This window comes from Malus domestica, chromosome 12 (assembly GCF_042453785.1).
Source record: "Malus domestica chromosome 12, GDT2T_hap1".
Taxonomy (NCBI): domain Eukaryota; kingdom Viridiplantae; phylum Streptophyta; class Magnoliopsida; order Rosales; family Rosaceae; genus Malus; species Malus domestica.
In genome coordinates, this window is record NC_091672.1 from 17350545 (window position 1) to 17372761 (window position 22217).

Genomic DNA, 22217 nt, shown 5'->3' on the forward strand with positions numbered 1-22217 from the left:
TTATTTTACTTCTACTCAACATAAGGCCTTGTTTAATTTTAAATCATTTAGGGCTTGACCCAGAATGTTTGACGGACCTTAGCCCAAATCTGGCCCTTTATATGATCTGCTTTTTTTTTTTTTTTTAGTGGATAAACCTCGAAATCTTTTTCTTTCCTTTTTTTGGTCAAAAAAAAGATAGATTTTATTAAATTAGATGTTAGATTAGAAAGCTGACAGGATTCGAATCCTCTCCACCACTGTGGTAGAGGGCCACTTACTCCAAAATCCTTATTCGATCGGGAGATTGTACGCACACTCCACGTCATGGAATCCTTATTGGGTATGACAACAATAAAGCCCATTTCAGCCAAGCCCAAGTTTAATAGAGTGAAATTTAAAACTGATCCAAGTGAACTAAAATTCGCTAATTAGAGTGCAAGAGGAGCTGGAAAATACCATTTTGCGACCAACGTGACCGCTGAGGGGATTAAGATCTAAGGGGGTATTTCCGACATTTTCTCTTAACATCCGACAGTGGTCAAAGTGTCGTCAGAGTGCCGCCTAATAAGTGACAAAAAGTAGAGGAGAGAGCAAAATCATGAAACGGTGGCTCTAAAGAGCAACTCTACCATTTGAGCCCTCCTCCCAAGCAATCCACTATTCAATTCATTATGTGAACAGTAACTGCCCTAATGAACAGTAATTATCTTTTGCATCTTCACACGTGCACTTGAATAGCCTTGGTAATAGGCAATAAAATATTATTAATTTTTTTTTTTTACAAAATAATACTAAATAAATTTATTTGTAATTTCGGATAAGATATTTTAAATCGTTCTCATTGCGCCACATGTCATTTACCAAAAACGACTATTATTAGTCATAGATTTCGATAAAGACTCGAACTTTCAAAACATGTAAAATCAAAGTAACAAACTTTATTAACTGGAAATTCACACCCAAAAGCACACAGAAAAAATCCAAGCAAGATCCATAAGGCAGCATGCATTACATCACAATGAACTGGGTAGAACTCAACTTATCATCAAAACCATTTCTTGTTTCATTTGTACCATCATATAAAACCATTTCTTTAAATCAACTTCAACATCCAAATCCCACAAATTTTTTAAACAGAAAGCAACAAAATACACAATTTAACGCATATTCCAAATCCCAATCACAAAATGCATGAGAGAGAGAGAGAGAGAGAGAGAGAAAACTGACATGTTGTGACAAAACCCAACTCTCAGAACTTAGTGAAGTACTCATAGGAAGCTCAGAGAACACCAGAACAGAGATGGGATTTTCTCAGTCAGTGGATTCGAAGTGAAAAAAAATGGATATTTTAATGGCAGAAGATGTGATCTAAGAGTGAAATATTGGAAACCCAGATCAAAAAGTTAAGAGATTTAAAGAGATTGGAGATTGGCATGTGAGACTGGGCAAGCTGTTGCGAACCCAAGAAACTGGTTTGACTAAAACGGGTTCGACTGGACCGACGCCAGGCATGGCGTCAACCTGACGTCACACCCCTTGGGCTGAAGGGCTGGCAATCCCTCACGGGCCTGGCCCTCGGGCTCCCACCCTCACTTGGGCTGCCCAACGCTGGAGCCGAACCCACCGGCCCTCGAGCTCTTTCCTCTCGCCTGTGCCCCGAGCAAGGTCCAACAGTGGACTTGCTCTAAGCATTTGACACGACACAAAAGTGGGCCCTGGCCCCTTGCATTGGAGACTTTTTTTAGCGTGCCTGACGAGTATATACATCATGTTATTATATAATTAGAGCAATATTTAAAATATATATATATATGACGTGTTGTATTGTGTTCTAAACTTAATGAAAAAGCATTGCATCGGCAACTTTTTCAGTTTCCATTTTTTATTATCAACCAAAAATTACAAAAAAGAAATAAAATTATGGTGAGATTAAAGAAATAAAATTAAATTGGAGCTTGAAAAGTGGGGGATAAATTAAATTGGAATTTGAAAAGTTTAGCAAAGAAATAAAAAGAAAATTTGGAATTTGAAAAGCGGGGAAAAAGGGCAGTCGATGAAAAGAGCAGTTATTGAAGGCTGCCCAGCACGTGTTCTCCCTTTTTCTGAAAAGATAGCATGCAACTCACACCCCCTCTGACACACTCATGCGAAAAATAAGGGCTGGGACCCACCCTCGCTTTCCTTATCCCACATATCTCTCTTCCCCGGAGGCAGATTGTCTGTTCTATGATGCGCTTCTCATTTTTTCTTATTTGGGCAGTTAAGTTTAAGTTACGTTAATATTTTATATTAAATTTTTAATAAAGATAATAAGATAAAAAGCAATAAGTATATAAAATGTTAACGTGACTTAACCTAGCACAAATAAAAATGATGAAAAAGACGTAACAGATATCATACAATCTGCCTCCCTCTCCCACAATATAAAGGGACCCCCACTCCTTGTGTGGGGTCAATCGAATCCCCTCAACTTCTCAAAACCCTAATTTAACACTCTACTCCAAACCCTAAAACCACCATCGCCACCGCCATGGCCTCCGAGATGGCCCTCCAGCCACTCCACAAACTCGAAGACCGAAAGCCCACCGTCTTACCCACCGCCGTTCTTACTTCCGCCACCATCCAAACGGCGCCGTCGCTCCAGCACTCACAACTATCCGACCTCCAACTCCAGGCCCAGCCCAAGCCCCAGAAACAGGTCAGCCGCCGGAACACTAGGGACCGCCATACAAAAGTCAATGGACGGGGCCGCCGCGTCCGGATGCCGGCCATGTGCGCCGCCCGCATCTTCCAGCTGACCCGGGAGCTCGGCCACCGCTCCGACGGCGAGACCATCGAGTGGCTCCTCCGCCACGCCGAGCCCTCTATCATCGCCGCCACCGGCTCCGGCACCCTCCCGGCGGAGCCGATCTCGACCACCTCCCCGTCCGTGTCGTCCCAAATGCCGTCCGTCCCTTGCCGGGTTCAACCGCTCAAGTCGCTAAGAAGCTCCGGACAGTTCCTGTACCCGGCGGCGGCCCAGGCTCATCAGGCGATGCAGCTGCAGCTGGACTTGTGCCAGCCGATGGGGGTGGACTATAATGCGGGGTACCGGCACATGCCGTTCACGTCGCTGCTGCTGCAGACGGGGGAGAGTGAGGTGGAGGAGGGGCAGCCGGAGGAGGAGGTTGTGGGAGTTGGAATTGGGGATGATGAGTAGACAAGGACAATGTGGGTGTGCTGAGTAGGAGCGGTGGGTGTGTATATCAAAAGAAGAGGGTGCAGGAAACAGTGGGGAGCGGTAGTAGCCAATGTGTAACGGAGGTGGTGACAGTTCAGTTGGTGTGTTTTGGTGTACAGGAGGGGGGGGGGTGTGGTTGTGTTAGTGGTTTTTGTGGTTTAGATAAGTCTTTTTCTTTGGTTATTTAATTATGTCGTAGTTCATCAATGGTTGTGTAGTAAATTAGTAATTAAGTAGTAATGAGGGTGGAAAATTAGGGGGATGAGTAACTATTTAAGTTGTACATGTTCAACTAAAATGGAATAAAATGAGGATGTCTTTTGGATTAAATATTGGGTACTGCTATTGCTACACTTACCATGTATTTGTATCAACTGTCAACGTCCGTGAGCCCCATCTCATCTCCATCTATCTATTAGAGAAGTAGTGCAAATATATTGAATGAGAAGAGGAGAGGGAACCATGGACCCACCAATGTCCAACGTAATCGATTTATTCTTATAAATTTAGTTCGATAAAACGGAGAGGAGGGAGGACAGGAGGATAGACTGAGAGTTTGACTCCCTCCAATCCAAGGTAACAAAGAAAATCGATGACTTTGACAAGTCAACGATCCTGTTGTCATCTTCAACCTCAAGTTTGGATATCACTATCAAAGTTCTATTCTGTACCCTATTACTCTAAAGAAATTGTAATCACCCGTCGTTCGATCAATCATTTCAATGATGAAACGTGAAGCATTTGACGGCCGTCGAAGCAAAAACACAGACAACCTATAGTCCATATTCTTCTTCTGCTGCTGCTATTACTCACGGAAATGTATAAATACTTGACTACGATCAACAAGCAAAGATACAACTGAAACCTGAATTGTTGCCCGACTGCCGCTGAAACCAGAAGCAAATTGAACATGTATCTTTTGAGCTCTGTTTCTAACTAATAATCTGCACCTCTCTCTCTCTCTCTCTCTCTCTCTCTCTCTCTCTCTCTCTACTCAAATTAGTGTTCAATGACCAAGCAAAAACTTTAACACCCTGCATCCAATCGTATATTCACCAATGCGCAAGATGCAAGTAAATTATTACCCATGAAACAAATGATGTAAACAATGGCCGAGCTTTCCAATTCAGTTGAAACTCACCGGTTGCATATTTTTCGTGTGTTGACGCAGATACTCACCAGAGATTTTCCAATTCAGTTGGAACTTGGAACCCACCATCTGCATATTTGTCGTATCCCCTCAAATACACGCGCTTGCACAACGACGTGGATAAAACCGCTGGTAAGAACTAGACAAATTCGTTTATCGCATTAAATCCACGTTCAACAGAGAAACTAAGAGGCTGAACAGTTGTAAGAAGGTATGATTATCAATAAGCAGAGTCTCACAGAGACTCACAAAGATTCAACAAACTAATTTAAATCTGTTTTCTGACAATGTATAAAGGGATTCATTATTGTATTGTAACTGTTATGTTCGAAAATACTGTACGGTACCAGCATGCGACTACAAAAATCACACATGCAAGCAACCATAATAATAGCAAATTTATAAAAGGAAAAAAACTGAAAATAGAAACTTGCTCTTACAAGAGATAATCCAGCCTGGACGGGACATTGGAAGAGCAAAAATATGATCATGTGAGGTTCTGAACCAGGGATCTACGTGATTTAAACAAAAGCAGCAGCAACAATAAGAGGGAGAAATGTGCCTAATGCCATCCAAACATTCCTAATGCTTATTCCCAAATATCCGCCATTTTTTCTTTTTCCTGTTCTCATATGAGGGTGTGCCTGAAATAAAACCAAGACCGTAAGTCACGCATTAATTTTAGAGAGAGATGTAAAACCCAAGGCATGTATGCAGGCACTAACGTCAGACAACTAAAGAGTCTTTGAAAAATCAACTTTGAAAGTTTTCAGATCAAATAACGAGATATTATGGTGGTGTGTCGTGACTTCTCACTCCCCGTCTCACAGTTGGTATTATACACACAGATCCAAAAAGAAAAAGAGACTACGTTAATGATCATTCAAAGACTGTTAGGTAATTATACAATATTATTGCTTGAAATGGTTGAGTTCAGCTGAACAAATTATCCAGAGGCCAGGTTTCATTTTACTCCAATCTACTTTGTACTCTACAAAGGTGCATAAAGAAAAATAAAAAAGGTTACCTCCTTGAGGATAAATTGAGTTGTAATGCACCTCCGCCCAGAAACTCAAATAAATAACTGCACAAGACATAATAGCGTCTGTAAAGCTTAATGGAGGACAAAAGGACAGTAACATGGAATATAGAAATTTCAGCATACATATAATTAAATACTTAAAAATTCCCATTGTCTATGCCCACAACGAAAACTAAGAGATCAACAAGCTTACCTTGTTTTGAAGTTTGAATATTAGGAAGAATCTCTATGCAACAGTTATCCTTAAACGACGTCAAGACAAATATTTTCACTTCGTACTGCAACAAATTATTCACACAAGTATCAGTTTTTTTTTTTTTTTTTTTTTAGTACACAAGTATCAGTTACCATATCAATTACTGTTCAAAAGTTGGAAAAATCCAGATGTGCACACTTCATTGTAAAAGATCTTTCGTACCAAATCAGCAGCCGCCTGTAATGAGACATGGTCACCCCACTCACCATCCCTGGTTTCATTAAGATTGATAGGTATTAGTTAAGGCCAAAATTAGTTGACAGGAAAACAAGAAAAATTATGAGTTCAAATCATACTTGGACATCTTCTCCAAATAGTCATCATATGCCATAGGAACATATCCCTCGTATATCTCTGGATGAGACTTAAGCTGATAACAGTAAACCATCAGAAGGATAAACCAGAATCAATGGAAGATAGTTGACAATACACAAAACATAAGGGTGATAAAGTTCAGTATAACAAATAGGTATTTCCAGGAGAGCAAACCTGATTTACAACTTGCTTTCTCACATACTCGTGGTTGTCAGGTGATTGATACAACTGGTCTGATAAAGCATGGAACTGCAAAAATAAAGCAAAGCATGAGATTAACATGTCTAATTTGAAGTATTCTAATATCAATATCCAGTCCTAAACAACAGAAATGGACATAGCTACAAAAGGACTAACCTGGCAGTTGCCATCTCCTGCCACCTTGTGTTCGACGAAGCCATATAATTGAAGCCTACATGAAAAAGGCAAGAAATACTTTTATGAACCCAAATCCAATATCAGACCATGAGTCAAAGAAAACACGTAAAAATGGATTCTGCTAGTTAGGCAAATTATTGAATTACATACTGATGCTACTTCACTACTAGAAAGGAAAGGGGCAGAACGTACCTGTCAACTAGCCTTTGATGATCTGAAGTCGCTTCATCAATTGAAGGAATTTCTCCATTGATTCTAGGAATGTGCTAGACCATATAAAGGGAACAAAGTTAATACCTGACATTTGCACATCATGCCATGTGTAGCAATCCAAATCCAAATACACTAGTCATGAATGTGCAAACTGTGGACTTTAATTTCCAATCTACGTTACCGACTCTACTATTACCTAATTTTTATTATACAATGTGACAACTCCAATAAACTGTTTACTAACAAAAACATGATGAAACATTTGAAGTTACAACATGGTGAAAACACTGAAAGGAACTTTGAACGACATAAACTTACAGGAACAGGATTCCAGCCCCAGCCTACTTCACCATCAAGTGCACATCCATCAGTTAGCTCCAAATGATCATCAGGTCTAGAACATAAGCTAGAAGGCACCACAGTATCAGCTTCTTCCTGGCCATAACCATGGTCTGCATGGTGCAAAAAAATGCATATCAAGATAATTAAATGATATAGGTTAATTTAAAATGTATAAAAAGAAGGTGCAAGCAGCAATTTTCCAGATACCTGAGTAATAATCTCTTGTAGATTGACCATGCCACTCATCTGCAAGAAATGAAGCTTGTGATTGCGCTTCTCCTGCATGGGAGTATTCAGAGGCCTCTGTTACAGATAGTCGCGAAAATTCTTCTTGAAGAGTATGTGCAATGATCTCATCATTTTCTACATTGTTTGATTCTGTATCATAATGACTTCTGATACACTCTTCATGGTCGATATCATTGGAATCGTGTTGTATCATGTCACCATAGTAGTATGAAGAATTACAAACTGGATCCCTACCAAAAAGACGAATACCCCACTGAACAATATCTGAATCGTACTCATGGGAAGTCATCTCCTTAAAAATGCATATACGGAATTAGAATGCTCAATCTGCTTCCAGGAGCAATGACGGAATCCCTCAGAAGATCAGGAATTTGAGCAATATCTGCCAAAAAGCTACAACTAATGTTAAAAAAAACCTTCAAAGCTTTGACATGCTTTAACCATAACTATAATTTGCATGCAAATTTCAGCTGCACAAATCAAAACTAAATCACAATATGAAATAATTTTCTTAAATCAAGTATAGAGCTCCCAATTGCAAGGGCAAGCTAAGGGTTTTTAATGTAAACCCTTAATATAATAAAGCAGTTGACTTTTTCACAGAATACTAGCCAAATATATATATATAGTAGAGTGTATACCTACAATAGATTATACATCTAAACATAGAACAGATTAGAATAAGCACATTTGCGAAAATGATGCCTGCCCCAAGTAATCATAATTTAAGACTTCACTAAGGTCAAGTATGTTTATTGTTAACTTATATTAAAACTGTGATGATATCAGAAAGGGTTCAACCCACCGTCAAAAAACCAGGAAAAATCTAGAATGACCGCCTGCAGACTTCGATTATCCTTACAACATCATAAATTGACAGAAAAACCTGTTAACCTAACAACGCGTGCTTATGCACTCTCAGCATGTCTAATTAAAATATCACAAAGAAAGATAACGACCTAAACCAGCCCACCTGCTTTTGCAATTCTAAACTAGATGCATGGACAATAAACACATAAGAGAAAGGGTCAACGATAATGCGGAGAGCTAAAAATTCTTAACGGTTAATCCTTTTTCCTTACATGCTCAGGGAAAACGAATCCAAGAAATTAAGTAAACTTTAACCCAAAGAAATTAGTCTTTACTTAAACATATCAAAACTTCATAAAATATGTATACCAAAACTAATGAATCAATTGTGCAAACAAAACAATTTAATTACAAAATCTTCCAAAAACAAACTGCAATTACTCTCCATAACATTCGTATTACTACATACTAACTCTCAATCTCTGAATTTTCTTAATGAATCGATTTCCATTTTATTTGAAGACTACACCTCTATCTATTTATTTTCTTTCCACAATTTGAACACAAACTATTCACCCCATAACAACACAACTTGCATCCGAACAAGACACCTGCTATGCAGCAACGCAGATGTGGGTTAGATCAATTCGCTCCGAAGTTCGAATCCCCATCGATTATAGTAGTTTAGAATATCGTCTTGCCGAAAGAAAAACAACACAACTGCTACATGGATATCCATGATCAAAATCATAAACTACGAGCAATCAAACAGAACCCAGAAAGCTTAAGCTTTTGCAATAACATCTAAATCAGCAATAAAATCTCAACAATAATCCAAACAAAAACAAACCCAAATTTCTTCATCGATCAATAAAACAACCCAACAAAGCAAACAGAGTAAAACTGTAAAAATCAAAAGATTAAGAACTCACCCAATCAGCTTCTGTTCAGAGCAAATAAGAAAAGCGAAAGCCTTGAAAGCTGTCGTTTTCGCAAGAGGAAAGCTTAGGGTGGAAGTTATAGAGAGAGAGAGAACGAGAGAGAGGAGAGAGAGTCGGGAGAAATGCACTGTGTGTGTATTAATAGGAGGATACGTATTGCATTGGATGACGACGAAGCACTGAGAAAATCGACCAGAAAATGGAAAAAAAATAGGGGTGCAATTTCACCCTTATTATGTGCAGTTGCCAGCGACGTTAAAGTTCGAGCAAGTTATCCATCGTACGGACAGAATGGATGGTTGCGATTGACTTGATTGGGTGTTAGGTAGTGGTCACTTACTCGGTATTTCCTTGAACGGCTTCTTATTCCATATTGACATTCCCGTCCAATTAATTGACTACACTATGATTTGGGTAATAACGGAGACAAAATTGTATTGTCTGTTTGGTATCATATTCGAAAAATTTTGTGATTTCTTAAACATTTCTTGAAAACAATTTTCTTTAAGACTCAAAATTTTATTTGGTATGAGATTTAAAAATTTTTTTAGTTAAGTGTTGATAAACGTGTTCATTTCTATTGATTTGCAAATTCGATTTTATCTTGCACATTCTTAGTTTGCAAACTTTTGTCTTCAAATTTTGTCGAAATTAAACTTGATTTTATTCCTTTTAATAGTTTAGTCTTATTTTATAATTCTATATTACAAACGATATTATTATTTTAAGTTACATTAAAAAATAAGAAAGAGCATAAACTCGTGAATTGAAGAAGAAACCCGAATATCAAAGCAATCCTCCACTGTTGTAATCTTACTTCGTAATTTACTTTTGCAGCTTAATAATCTTTCCAAGCTGTATAATTTCATCAAAAATTCATTTTACCTAATGGTCAAGTGAGAGGTACGTGTGTACGCTGAGTCTATGATGTGTAAAGGCTAATTTTTTTTTCAAATAAATAATTAATTAGAACATTAAGCGAATGTATTGGAATTATAACAATTGATAAATTAATTATTGATTTTCTACTATGTCTGAAGCACGGTATACACCAAAATTAAAAACACGAAGAGATTGTGTGTTTAGTCTTACAATAAGCTAGCAATAATGTGATTCAAATTCGTCTTGGCAAGAGTCAAACTTAAGACCTCTCATTCACAAATGAAAATAAATATCATTAGATCGTAGTTATACGTGATCAAAATTATAAACTGTTAAAACTTACAATATAATTTACCTAACAAAAAAAAAAACCTTGACCCTCTGTTATCTGGTACACTCTCACAAAATTATAACCGGTGGAAGGTTGAGATTGGTTTGAACTGAGGTTTGGGGGATCGAACGGCTGTGAATGAAGAGATTTGCTACCAATCTGGCTGATGCCGTCTGAAAAGGCAGATTCTCTCCGGATCCCTTCATTCTAATCCTAGGGATTCACTAAATTTAGGGTCTTGAAATTTGATCAAACGGCTATAAACAGATATCCACTTTAAAAGTTATAACAATTTTAACCATTAAATCAAATTTCAATAACTTGAATGGGTGGATTCCTAGGATTCGAAGGAATGGATTCTGAGATGATTCTTTCCGTCTGAAAGCTAAAAATGTCTCATATGAGGCTTATATTAAAAGAGGTATTTTAATTGGCAAAAAGCTTAAGGTTCAATTAACCCGCGAAAGGTCCACACATGTGTACGTGTCACCCACTTGTAAGTTAAGTCCTCCATTTTCCTTTTAAATAACGATATATTTACATGAGGTGTTTGTCGATTACGCCTTGAATTTGTACAGAGCTATCAATTTTTTTTTTTGAATTTTAATTTTAACCGATTACCCCTTAAGTTTTTATAAATAGTCAATTCCCCCGCATTAGATTTTAAATTTTTTTATCCAATTTCATCCATCTAATTTTTCATTCCTTTTACCCCTATATAGTTGTCATGTGTTGTCTATATGATCAAAATGGATGAAAAATTGTATGAAATTTTTTAAAATCTAGCATCAGGGAAAGTGGCTATTTATAAAAGTTCAAGGGATAATCGGCTAAAATTGAAGTTTAAGGAGGAAATTGGCTAATTATAAAAGTCTAGAGGGGTAATCAACCAAAATTAAAGTTCGGACGGAAAAATTGACAACTCTATATAAGTTCGGGAGACAAATTGACAATATATGCCTATTTACTTTATGAATTAAGTGATTTGGGTTAAGCTGCAACATAGACAAATCACAACAATTCGATATTAAACTTGATTTTTATAAAATCAAACTTATAATCTCTCACTTAAAATTATAAAAAAATTAAAAAAAAATGTATCACTAGACGAGGATACTAAATAACGAAAAATGAATACGTTAATATTATCGAAATCCATGAAACACTAGCAAAAACGATAACAATGACACGTTCATTGCACTAAGGATTCTCTCATTAATTTGTTGAAAAAAATATGTCGATTCGATTACGCCTTGAATTTGTACAGAACTGTCAATTTTTTTTTCTTCTGAATTTTAATTTTAGTCGATTACCCCTTAAGATTTTATAAATAGCCAATTCCCCCACGTTAGATTTTAAATTTTTTTATCCAATTTCTTCCATCTAATTTTTCATTCTTTTTGCCCCTATAAAGTTGTCATGTGTTGTCCACATGATCAAAATGGATGGAAAATTGTATGAATTTTTTTAAAATCTAGCATCAGGGAAAGTGGCTATTTATAAAAATTCAAGGGGTAATCGGCTAAAATTGAAGTTTAAGGAGGAAATTAACCAATTATAAAAGTTTAGAAGGGTAATCAACCAAAATTAAAGTTCGGATGGAAAAATTGACAACTCGATATAAGTTCGGGAGACAAATCGACAAATATGCCTATTTACTTTATGAATTCAGTGATTTGGGTTAAGCTACAGCATAGACAAATCACAACAATTCGATATTAAACTCAATTTTTATAAAATCAAATTTATAATCTCTCACTTAAAATTATAAAAAATTAAAAAAATATATCACTACACGAGGATACTAAATAACGAAAAATGAATACGTTAATATTATCGAAATCCATGAAACATTAGCAAAAACGATAACAATGACATGTTCATTGCACTGAGGATTCTCGCATTAATTTGTTGAAAAAAATTGTCGATTCGATTACGCCTTGAATTTGTACAGAACTGTCAGTTTTTTATTCTGAATTTTAATTTTAGTCGATAACCCCTTAAGATTTTATAAAGAGCAATTCCCCCACATTAGATTTTAAATTTTTTTATCCAATTTCATCCATCTAATTTTTCATTCTTTTTGCCCCTATACAGTTGTCATGTGTTGTCCACATGATCAAAATGGATGGAAAATTGTATGAAATTTTTTAAAATCTAGCATCAAGGAAAGTGGCTATTTATAAGAATTCAAGGGGTAATCGGCTAAAATTGAAGTTTAAGGAGGAAATTAGCTAATTATAAAAGTTTAGAGGGGTAATCAACCAAAATTAAAGTTCTGATGGAAAAAATTGACAACTCTATATAAGTTTGGGAGACAAATCGACAAATATGCCTATTTACTTTATGAATTCAGTGATTTGGGTTAAGTTGCAACATAGACAAATCACAACAATTCGATATTAAACTCAATTTTTATAAAAATCAAATTTATAATCTCTCACTTAAAATTATAAAAAATAAGAAAAAATTATCACTAGACGAGGATACTAAATAACGAAAAATGAATAGGTTAATATTATCGAAATCCATGAAACACTAGCAAAAACGATAACAATGACACGTTCATTGCACTAAGGAATCTCTCATTAATTTGTTGAAATTTTTTGTCAGGCTACTGTTCCTTCCTCGTGCATGTGCAAGCTCCAAGTAGTTTTATATATATATTAAAGGGATCCGATCTAATCAAAGAATGATGTCATGTCATCTCTAATTATATTGTATTTATTCCACATTTGATTTATGTTTTTATATATCTTTTACTCATATTAGCACAATTATAGGTTAATATTGTAACCATTATGTAAACATCATGTGTGCAAAAATCAAGTAAAACATGTTGTTTAATTGATAAAGTCTAGCGGTTCTTAATAATTTTATTAATTTCTACCATTTTTATATATTTCGATGAATAAGCAATCTTATTTTTTATCGACTTCTTATAGAGATAATCTATATAAAATGATTTATAATACAAAAGATTATGATCATAAATATAAATTTCAGTGAATCAGCTTTGAAGCGTTTTGCGGAAAAATTTCTCAAATTGTCAATGGTTGTGATATTCAAAAGCCAATTTAGGTGGCTGCTGGCTTTGGCAGATTTAACTTTCAAAAGCTCGTTGGTTTTTCAAAATAAACCCCACAAAGATTAGCAATAGTAAGCTAATCTATATAATCTATATATATATGCACACACACATATATACATATATCTGAATAACAGAAATTGGAATAATATATATCTTCAACTTCAATTGTAGTGCCTAATTGACGGGCTACAAAGGTCAGCCTACCATTCAAAAAGCCAGTTACTTGGTTTACACGTAACAAACAAATTAATCTAATGAATGGTCCAAAACTGCATCAATAATTCAATGATTTCGTGAACCTAAAGTTTATAATCCAATCCTTTTCCTTATTGCGTACATGTTACTCGAACTTGAGTCTTCTCCCTACGAAATAAACACAACTATCTCTAGATCAAAAGTTAGCTGGTCCCAAGAAAGGTGGACGAATGAGTTGAGTAACAAGACTTTTCATTTTCAAGTCAGAAAAAACAATTGAGAGGTAATTGGGCAAAGTGGCGAGTATTGATAGTGCCACGTACTCTTAATAATCGAGAACTTACATAAAACGACGAGTTCATGGTTACCGTAGCATCTTGATCTAATAATGCATTGTCATATGAAAAAAATAAAATAACACATGACGCTACGTGACGTTAAACCAGTTCCAAGGCCTAATAACCGCGTCCGAATTCTACCATTATTCTTATTTTTACAATGATTTCTCTCAAAATCTGATAAGTGTAAAGGTCCAAGGACCAAGGAACAAATCTTCATACAAACAAATATGTCATCCAGTAATTTTCATTATCAAATGCTTAAACAAAAAAGATTACAGAGACTCAACATCTAATAATAAAACTCAACATCTCAGACAAGATTTCAACAGGAACCAGAAGAACCCTGCCGTCCCTCCCTCTCCAGCTGAGACCACTACAATTAAAATCTGCTCCGGGGCTTCTTGCACTGCACATTTCAGACCATTTCTCATTCGGACGTTGAACTAGACTGAAATCCGCTATTCTTCTCTTGTATTCGTGTTCAATGTCAAACAATCCGAAATAAGGTTCTGACTTCGAGCATGCTTATACATATTGCAGAGAAGAATTGGAAAGCAAGGGGGATGCTATTTACAATGTAAGTTATCTGTGCAGGAGGTCTTCTGTAATTTTCCATGTCAAGCTGTAATTTATACTTCAGATAGCCGAACCACCACTAGGGCCAGATTGCTAAAATGCACTTATAATCATCACGTCCTTGAAAGTTTTGGTGTCCACGAGCGAGAGAACCAGCCAGTTTCCTTCCTCCTCAAATCTACATTTCTCTTCTTGTTCACTGTTTCAACATCCCTGGAAGTTTCTATTGGTGCCAAATTCTTCGGGGGCAGTTGCATACTTTCTGTTCCTCTTCGTGTCTCCATAACTTTATTTTGGCTTGATTGTGCCTCCCTTTTTTTCTTTCCAACTAAGGGTACCTCCATAGTTTTCTTTTGGCCTGATTGTATGTTGGTATTTTTCTTCTGGCCAGATGAAGCCTCTATAATTTGATTTACCATTTCCAATACCTCGCTCATCTTTGGACGATTCTTCGGGAGTTTGACCAAGCATCTGTTGGCTACAATTGCAAGCTTTTGAGCTGACTTGAGGGGGTATTTACCTTCAAGCTTGGGGTCTATTATTAGCCGGAACTTCTTCACATCTGACAGGTATGGCTTTACCCAATCCAAGAGATTCTGCTCACTCTTAGGGCGGTTTCGATCTAGAGGACGCCTACCTGTGATGAGTTCATAAAGGAAGACCCCATAGCTCCACACATCATTCTTAGATGTTAGACGTCCAGTCTGGATGTACTCAGGTGCTGCGTATCCCATGGTTCCAACAACCTGATGAAAAATCACCAGATATGGTAAGTGCGTGAATGTAGCACATAGAAGGATTACTTTTACTGCTACCATATTACTCTTTCATCTATTTTGAGAGAGCGGGGTAGGGGAGAAAGGCTAAAGAACAGGGTATTCAAACAAAAGTTGACCAAAAGCAGTCATAATATAGGTTTCAACAAGCTTTCCATTTTACTCAAAATGAGCTTGCTTTTTTTCCCAAGAAAATTCCAAGAAAGAAGGTAGACATGATAAAAATTTGAAGAAAAAGTAGTTGATAAATGCTATCCACTTAAAGGGAAAACTAATCAGATGCAGGCCTAAGCACAAGCAACAACAAAATTATGAAAGAAAGTTAATGTGCTCGTATAAAAACTAATATTCGAGACAATAAAATTATGCAAGATCTTTTACGTAAGCACAAGCACAATAGATTCATATCGGATAGACAGTGAAAGACAATAGGTAATTCAAAGTATTAATTTCCCGTTCATCAGATCCATGACAAAATTTCACATTAACATTTTTGACGGATAGCTCAGCCAATAAAATCTCTGGAGGTTGCAGACCAGATCTACTGTTGAAGTTTTCAATATTAAACTCTACTTATCTATTCACTTTAACTACAATCTCTAATGTGAATACTCTGATAATCTGATTATAAATAGTGATCGTATTTAAGCAACTTGTTTCAGGTATATAAAAAATATTCTTTGCTTGAATACGATCATAAATAGTGAAGCAAAAATTATCCAGTCCCTAAATACTCACAAAAGGTTACTTATGTTCAAAAGATATTGGTGTTTTCACAATCTGAATATATGATTAATGCAATTTCAACGGCATATTTGGAAAGAACGAACAACTGTGGGACTGACAATTCATGACTCACAAGTCACAACCCACAAAAGAACTATGTAAAAAAGTTTAATGGGGTCCTGTTTCTTCCACACGTATGACATTAGAACTTGAAATCTTTCTAGCAGACTACTGAGGTAAACACCATCACTTGGAACATTGCCTATCATAAAATAAGCTTAAAGTTTATATTAATTATGTAAACGGGTGGTAATTATAATAGGATCATTTGTATAATCATACAGCTGTTGAGACGTGGGTTAATCCTTCCGATGGGCCCAACCTAGCCATTCCAAAGTCTGACAGCTTCGCATTCCATTGATCATCCAGAAGAATATTTGAAGATTTAAAATCCCTGAAAATGATCTAGAACAAAAATATAGAAAAATGTCAGCATGGATTACCTCAAAAAACTTAATCCCTTTCCCCTCCCTCCTCTTTTCATTTTTTACCTTTTAAAACAAATATTAATGTGAACTCAATAACATGTGACTCTCAAATGCATAAAAACTAAAAAGACAGTAAAAACCATCACAGAATGAAAAGGAAAACAAAAATTCAAAGTACCTGAAAGTCCATTTCTTCATGTAAGTATGTCAAGCCACGAGCAGCATCTTGTGCTATTCTCAATCTCATGGCCCATGAAAGAGGATCTACACGATTGGCTAAATGGTTCTCTACACTTCCATTAGGCATGTATTCATAAATTAGAAGTCGTTGGATTCCTCGTTCATCATCCTCAGCACAGTAGCCCACTAGTTTGACTAGGTTTGGATGCTCAACCACCCCAAGAACATTAACTTCTGTCACCCATTCCTTGTGCCCCTGGTAGCAAAAAGGCAGAAATTTTTAGTATACTGAAGTCGTTTTTTCACAGAAACAGAAAAATCCATCTTATTAGACTTTATATCAGTTAGCTTAACAATCTCGGTGATAAGGACAATCCACAATTTATTACCAATTTACCATTAAGTACAAGACAATGTTTTTCTCCATATTAGGAAGAAGCAAAATTAGTGAATGATAAGAGAAAGGAGTGGACTCAGCATGCTTATAACCAATAAAAGAAACAAGAAAGCAACATCCTTGTGTTAATGCATCCTTACCATGTTTATATCATTCAGAGTCATTAGGATTTTTTTAATCAAACTTAACAAGTAACACAGTACCTTATTTAGTATATATCTAGTAACTATCGCCAACTAATCTCCTTTCATGTGGACCCGACAATTAAATCACAAAAAAGTTTAATGCAGATAATGAAAAAGAATCTGAATAAACTATAAAGTTAATAGAAAAACAGACTTGCCTGCAAGCCTCTTTTACTGAGCTGTTTCACGGCAACTTCAAGTTTTTTATTTGGATCTTCTTCGCTTTTAATCAGCCCCTTATAGACACACCCAAACCCACCCTCTCCAACCATGACAGAGCGGCTGAAGTTCTTCGTGGCAGACTTCAGCTCTGAAACTGAAAATACTTTGAGGTTGCTGGGTCTCTGAGAGAAACTAGGATATTGGTTCCTCCTCAGGGATTCTGTGCTCGCATCAGAGATATTCTGGGAATCTAACTCTGATCCAGATCTCTTCATTTCACCATCGGTAAAAGTTGTATTTGTGCTCTTTGGTTCGTCCTTTTTCTCTCCAATGTAAAATGGGAAGCACTTCATATCTCCCAACGTCGTTAAATGCTCTAATCCTTGCCTATGATTCGGAAGCTGAAGAGCACCTTAGAATTTGCAAGTCCCTGAATAAGCAACGAATCAAAACCATTGAAAGTAATGATAAGAAAGACTACATATTATAGCAAAAACTCAAAATGTCAATCTTCAATTCTGCAAACGTGATTAGAACTATCTTACAACTGCTGGTTTTCCTACCTAGTACAGGTCTTTCGCGATTACCCCGTGAGGATCAGATACAACTATGTAACAAGTGATCATATTTCTTCTCATCTAGTAACCTAATCAAAAGTTCAAATCCAAAATCTAGTGGTTAAAAGGAAACCCCAATACCTGAACTCAGAAAACAACTTATCCCCACCCTTTTTCTCCCAACAAAATCCAGCATTAATCAGAAATCTCCGGTGTTTTCTTCTCTTATCATAAATCCAACAACAATTAACAACCCAGATTTCAAATAAACAACACCAACTATATTAAACCATCCCCATATCTTACCCTTCATTAGAACCCAAGAAATATCAAATTCAGAAACAGTTTCATTTCCTTCATAAGACCCAGCACATCAAAGTTTCACAACCATATAGTGCAAATCCAGCAAAGAAAACCCAAACAGAAAAAAACAAATATTAAAAAAACTGAAATTATGGGAGAAACAAGCAAAAAGAAAGCACCTTTTTCTTGATCTCAGTCTGATTGCACAGAAATACGTCCTATGGCTAGTAAAGTTCACAAATTTGAAGCATATGAGGAGCTTTGAGAGAAACCCATTTAGTTAATTTGCACCAAATGACCTGTGAAGCTAGAGAGAGAGAGAGCAGTACATGGCTTTAACTTTCAAAGAGAAAAGCCTCCACACGGCATCTTTTGAGTCTACAGGAGACCGGGCTAGCTCAAAACTTACCAACCAAATAACCAAAATCAAAGCCATATGTAAAATATTATATGTAGAAGAGATTACTTTTCTAAAGGTGAAGTAAAAATCAACGGCTCCGATCAAATGGAGAAGGTAGACAGCAAAGCTCGGAGTGGTGACTGTTAATTTAACATTATCTTCCGATAGAGAAATTTAAGATTACTAAAAAATTTTAAAATGACGGTAATTGAAATGATGAGATTTTATTTTCTAGAATTTGTAAATTTTCTTGTTTGGTTAACCTAAAAGAACAATGAAATTGAATACAGAATTTTATATTTTTAAACTCTCAATCATGGAAATTGGGAAATGACACATATTTACATAGAATTTAAACTTAGGAATTGGAGGTCTCAAATTTCAAGTTTTTTTTTCCACACAGAAATTCTAAATTTCTATGTTTATGAATCCAAACAAAGGAATTGATGCATATCAATTTATAAATTCTGACTTTTACCTAAATTTCAAATTTATTTGCCTCATCCAAACATAAACATAATGTAAGAGATAATGTAAGAGTGAAAGGAAGGTTGGAGAAAAAGGCCAAAAAGGGAAAAGGTGTGAATGGGACTGACTAACTGAGTACGTAAGGGTCAACAAGTCCTGCATATGAATTTGGAAATACAATTTTATAAAAAGTCATCCGATCCGAGTCTTACAGTTGATTCTACATTTGAATTTTTGACGATGGTGCGGTCATCGCGGCTTAACTCTGCAACACTGAAGTTGAACACCCCAACGTCTCAGGTTCTTAACATTTGCCTTTAACAAGAAGGCAAAGAAATGGTCATTTCAGAAAATTGTAACAATAGTGCTTCAATTTTAATCTAAGTAGATCAATGGTCTCTTAATTATCTATTAAAAATTCATGATTATTGATCTGTTAATTCATCAAAACGTGCAATTATGGTCATTTTTGTCAACTCGTTCAAAATTCTATCAAAATGAGTCATGTTAGAGGGATTATTGCTACTATTGGGTTAAAGTTCAGGAGTCATTGTTCTAATTAGGTTAAAGTTGGGGTCATTGCTCAAATTGAGTTAAAATTAAAAGACCATTACTACAATTATTCTCATTTAGTTTTTCATATTTGACGAAAATGACTATATCTATGAGCAAATTTGCTATTAGACTTGAGTGGTCACAGGACCACCCAAAAGTCTAAGAAGTGCATGTGACGACCTTCAAGGATTCGTGTCGTGTTTTCCGTGTTCGTGTCGTTTTCGTGTCATACCTGATATCTTAACGGGTCGTGTCGTGTAACACCTGTTAAAATAAACGGGTAAAATGACCCGACCCGAAATCGACCCGATAATATTAACAGGTAATATGACCTGACCCGTTACCCGTTAAGGAAAATATATTTTAAACCAATAAATAATCAAATGAAAAACATAATACTAAATAAGTATATACATTCCATATTATCACATCCAAAACATAAAAACACAATTTTGTTTTAAGTATATTTTCGCTTACCTAAAGTCTTTAATAGTTTTTTAATTAATGTAGAAGTGTAAAAAAATATAGAAAAAAATATATAAACACTCGTAATGACAAGCTTTATAACTTTCATGAAGAGCTTAACTTCGAAATTCACCACTATAATCATATAATTCATAGATCAAAATTTAACTGTTGATTGTTGTTTACATTTATGCTTCATTGTTCTCATCAAATTTCGTTTTTTTAGATTTTCTTTATTGAAAACATGATCTATTAGAGGGTGCAGGTAGATGAACGGTTTGGATTGTTGATATTATATTTAGAGTTTTACGGTTAGTGAAAGTATTGTTTGATGTTTATAAAGTTTCTACAAATTATATGACATTGACTCATATTTCAGTTAACTGTAAATATCGAAACGTGATATCATCTTCTTACATCCGCCAGATGATCATGTTTTCAAAAAATAAAATTTTAAAAATGAAATTCAGTAAGAAGAATAAAGCGTAAATGATAATCGACGGTTAAATAAATTTAAGGTTTCACTACTACAAAATTATCTATTGCTGGCGGTCCAAAAACTTGTTTCAACGATCCAACCATCAAACTTATTTGTACACATTCCAAGATTGCATACATAAAAAATCGTAAAAAACAAACATTCAGAGATTACGTAACAGAACAAAAGTTTTCGACGGTTATAAACGAAAAATCACAATTTAACGGTTATTTTAGCTCCGATTTTGATGAATTTTTACAGATACACTCCTCAACCCTATAAGAATGTAATGAATAAATTTGATCTTTAATTTAAAGTATTTACAATAGTGGATACCACAAAAACTTATTTTATACTTAATAGAAGTATAATATTAACTCTAAGTGTTTGTTTAATCTACCATTTTGACACAATATGCATTCTACAAATTTTTTTTCAACGATCCAACTGTCAAACTTATTTGTACATATTCCGAGATCGCATACGTAAAAAAACGTAAAAAACAAACATTTATAGATTACGTAATGGAACAAAAGTTTTCGACGGTTATAAACGAAAAATCACAATTTAACGGTTATTTTATCTCCGATTTTGATACTTTTTTACAGATAGACTCCTCGACCTATAAGAATGTAATGAATAAATTTGATCTTTAATTTAAAGTATTTACACTAGTGGATACCACAAAACTTATTTTATACTTAATAGAAGTATAATATTAACTCTAAGTGTTTGTTTAATTTACTGTTTTGACGCAATATGCATTCTACAAATTTTTTTTCAACGATCCAACCGTCAAACTTATTTGTACACATTCCGAGATCGCATACGTAAAAAATCATAAAAAACAAACATTCAGAGATTACGTAATGGAACAAAAGTTTTCGACAATTATAAATGAAAAATCACAATTTAACAGTTATTTTAGCTCCGATTTTGATGATTTTTTACAAATACACTCCTCGACCCTATAGGAATGTAATGAATAAATTTGATCTTTAATTTAAAGTATTTACACTAGTGGATACCACAAAAACTTATTTTATACTTAATAGAAGTATAATATTAACTCTAAGTGTTTGTTTAATCAACCATTTTGACGCAATATGCATTCTACGAAACTTTTTTCAACGATTCAACCGTCAAACGTATTTGTACACATTCCGAGATCGCATACGTAAAAAATCGTAAAAAACAAACATTCAACGATTACGTAATGGGACAAAAGTTTTCGACGGTTATAAACGAAAAATCACAATTTAACGGTTATTTTATCTCCGATTTTGATGATTTTTTACAGATACACTCCTCGACCCTATAAGAATGTAATGAATAAATTTGATCTTTAATTTAAAGTATTTACACTAGTGGATACCATAAAAACTTATTTTATACTTAATAGAAGTATAATATTAACTCTAAGTGTTTGTTTAATCTACTGTTTTGACGCAATATGCATTCTACAAAACGTTTTTCAACGATCCAACCATCACACTTATTTGTACACATTCTGAGATCGCATACGTAAAAAATCATAAAAAAAAAACATTCAGAGATTACGTAATGGAACAAAACTTTTCGACGGTTATAAACGAAAAATCATAATTTAACGGTTAATTTATCTCCGATTTTGATGATTTTTTACAGATACACTCCTCGACCCTATAAGAATGTAATGAATAAATTTGATCTTTAATTTAAAGTATTTACACTAGTGGATACTACAAAAACTTATTTTATACTTAATAGAAGTATAATATTAA

General features: G+C 35.1%; 3 protein-coding genes across 10 annotated transcripts; 1 reads left to right on the forward strand and 2 right to left on the reverse strand.

Moving 5' to 3' along the window:
• Positions 1–1936: 1936 nt before the first annotated feature.
• On the forward strand, positions 1937–3532 carry LOC103450041 (transcription factor TCP11). The gene has a single exon (XM_008389355.4). The coding sequence runs from the start codon at positions 2513–2515 to the stop codon at positions 3179–3181; it is 669 nt and encodes a 222-aa protein (XP_008387577.1). The 5' UTR covers positions 1937–2512; the 3' UTR covers positions 3182–3532.
• Positions 3533–4629: 1097 nt separating this feature from the next.
• On the reverse strand, positions 4630–9110 carry LOC103450042 (OVARIAN TUMOR DOMAIN-containing deubiquitinating enzyme 12-like). Of its 7 annotated transcripts, none has more exons than XM_008389358.4 (12): positions 8890–9100; positions 7382–7540; positions 7106–7177; positions 6875–7008; positions 6536–6609; positions 6323–6377; positions 6140–6214; positions 5947–6020; positions 5813–5861; positions 5588–5672; positions 5380–5436; positions 4630–4996 (listed from the first exon to the last, which is right to left on the reverse strand). In XM_008389358.4, the coding sequence occupies exons 2-12, from the start codon at positions 7434–7436 to the stop codon at positions 4935–4937; spliced, it is 792 nt and encodes a 263-aa protein (XP_008387580.2). In that variant the 5' UTR covers positions 7437–7540; positions 8890–9100; the 3' UTR covers positions 4630–4934. The 7 variants fall into 7 exon arrangements, with proteins under 7 accessions (XP_008387580.2, XP_070666319.1, XP_070666320.1 ...); XM_070810218.1 differs by having other exon boundaries at positions 7382–7529; positions 8890–9097; XM_070810219.1 differs by lacking the exon at positions 8890–9100 and adding an exon at positions 7953–8522 and having other exon boundaries at positions 7382–7529.
• Positions 9111–13954: 4844 nt separating this feature from the next.
• On the reverse strand, positions 13955–18519 carry LOC103450044 (serine/threonine-protein kinase PCRK1-like). Of its 2 annotated transcripts, XM_029090819.2 has the most exons (6): positions 18268–18470; positions 17792–17874; positions 17225–17658; positions 16483–16740; positions 16159–16281; positions 13955–15060 (listed from the first exon to the last, which is right to left on the reverse strand). In XM_029090819.2, the coding sequence occupies exons 3-6, from the start codon at positions 17579–17581 to the stop codon at positions 14428–14430; spliced, it is 1371 nt and encodes a 456-aa protein (XP_028946652.1). In that variant the 5' UTR covers positions 17582–17658; positions 17792–17874; positions 18268–18470; the 3' UTR covers positions 13955–14427. The 2 variants fall into 2 exon arrangements, with proteins under 2 accessions (XP_028946652.1, XP_028946650.1); XM_029090817.2 differs by lacking the exon at positions 17792–17874 and having other exon boundaries at positions 18268–18519.
• Positions 18520–22217: the final 3698 nt, after the last annotated feature.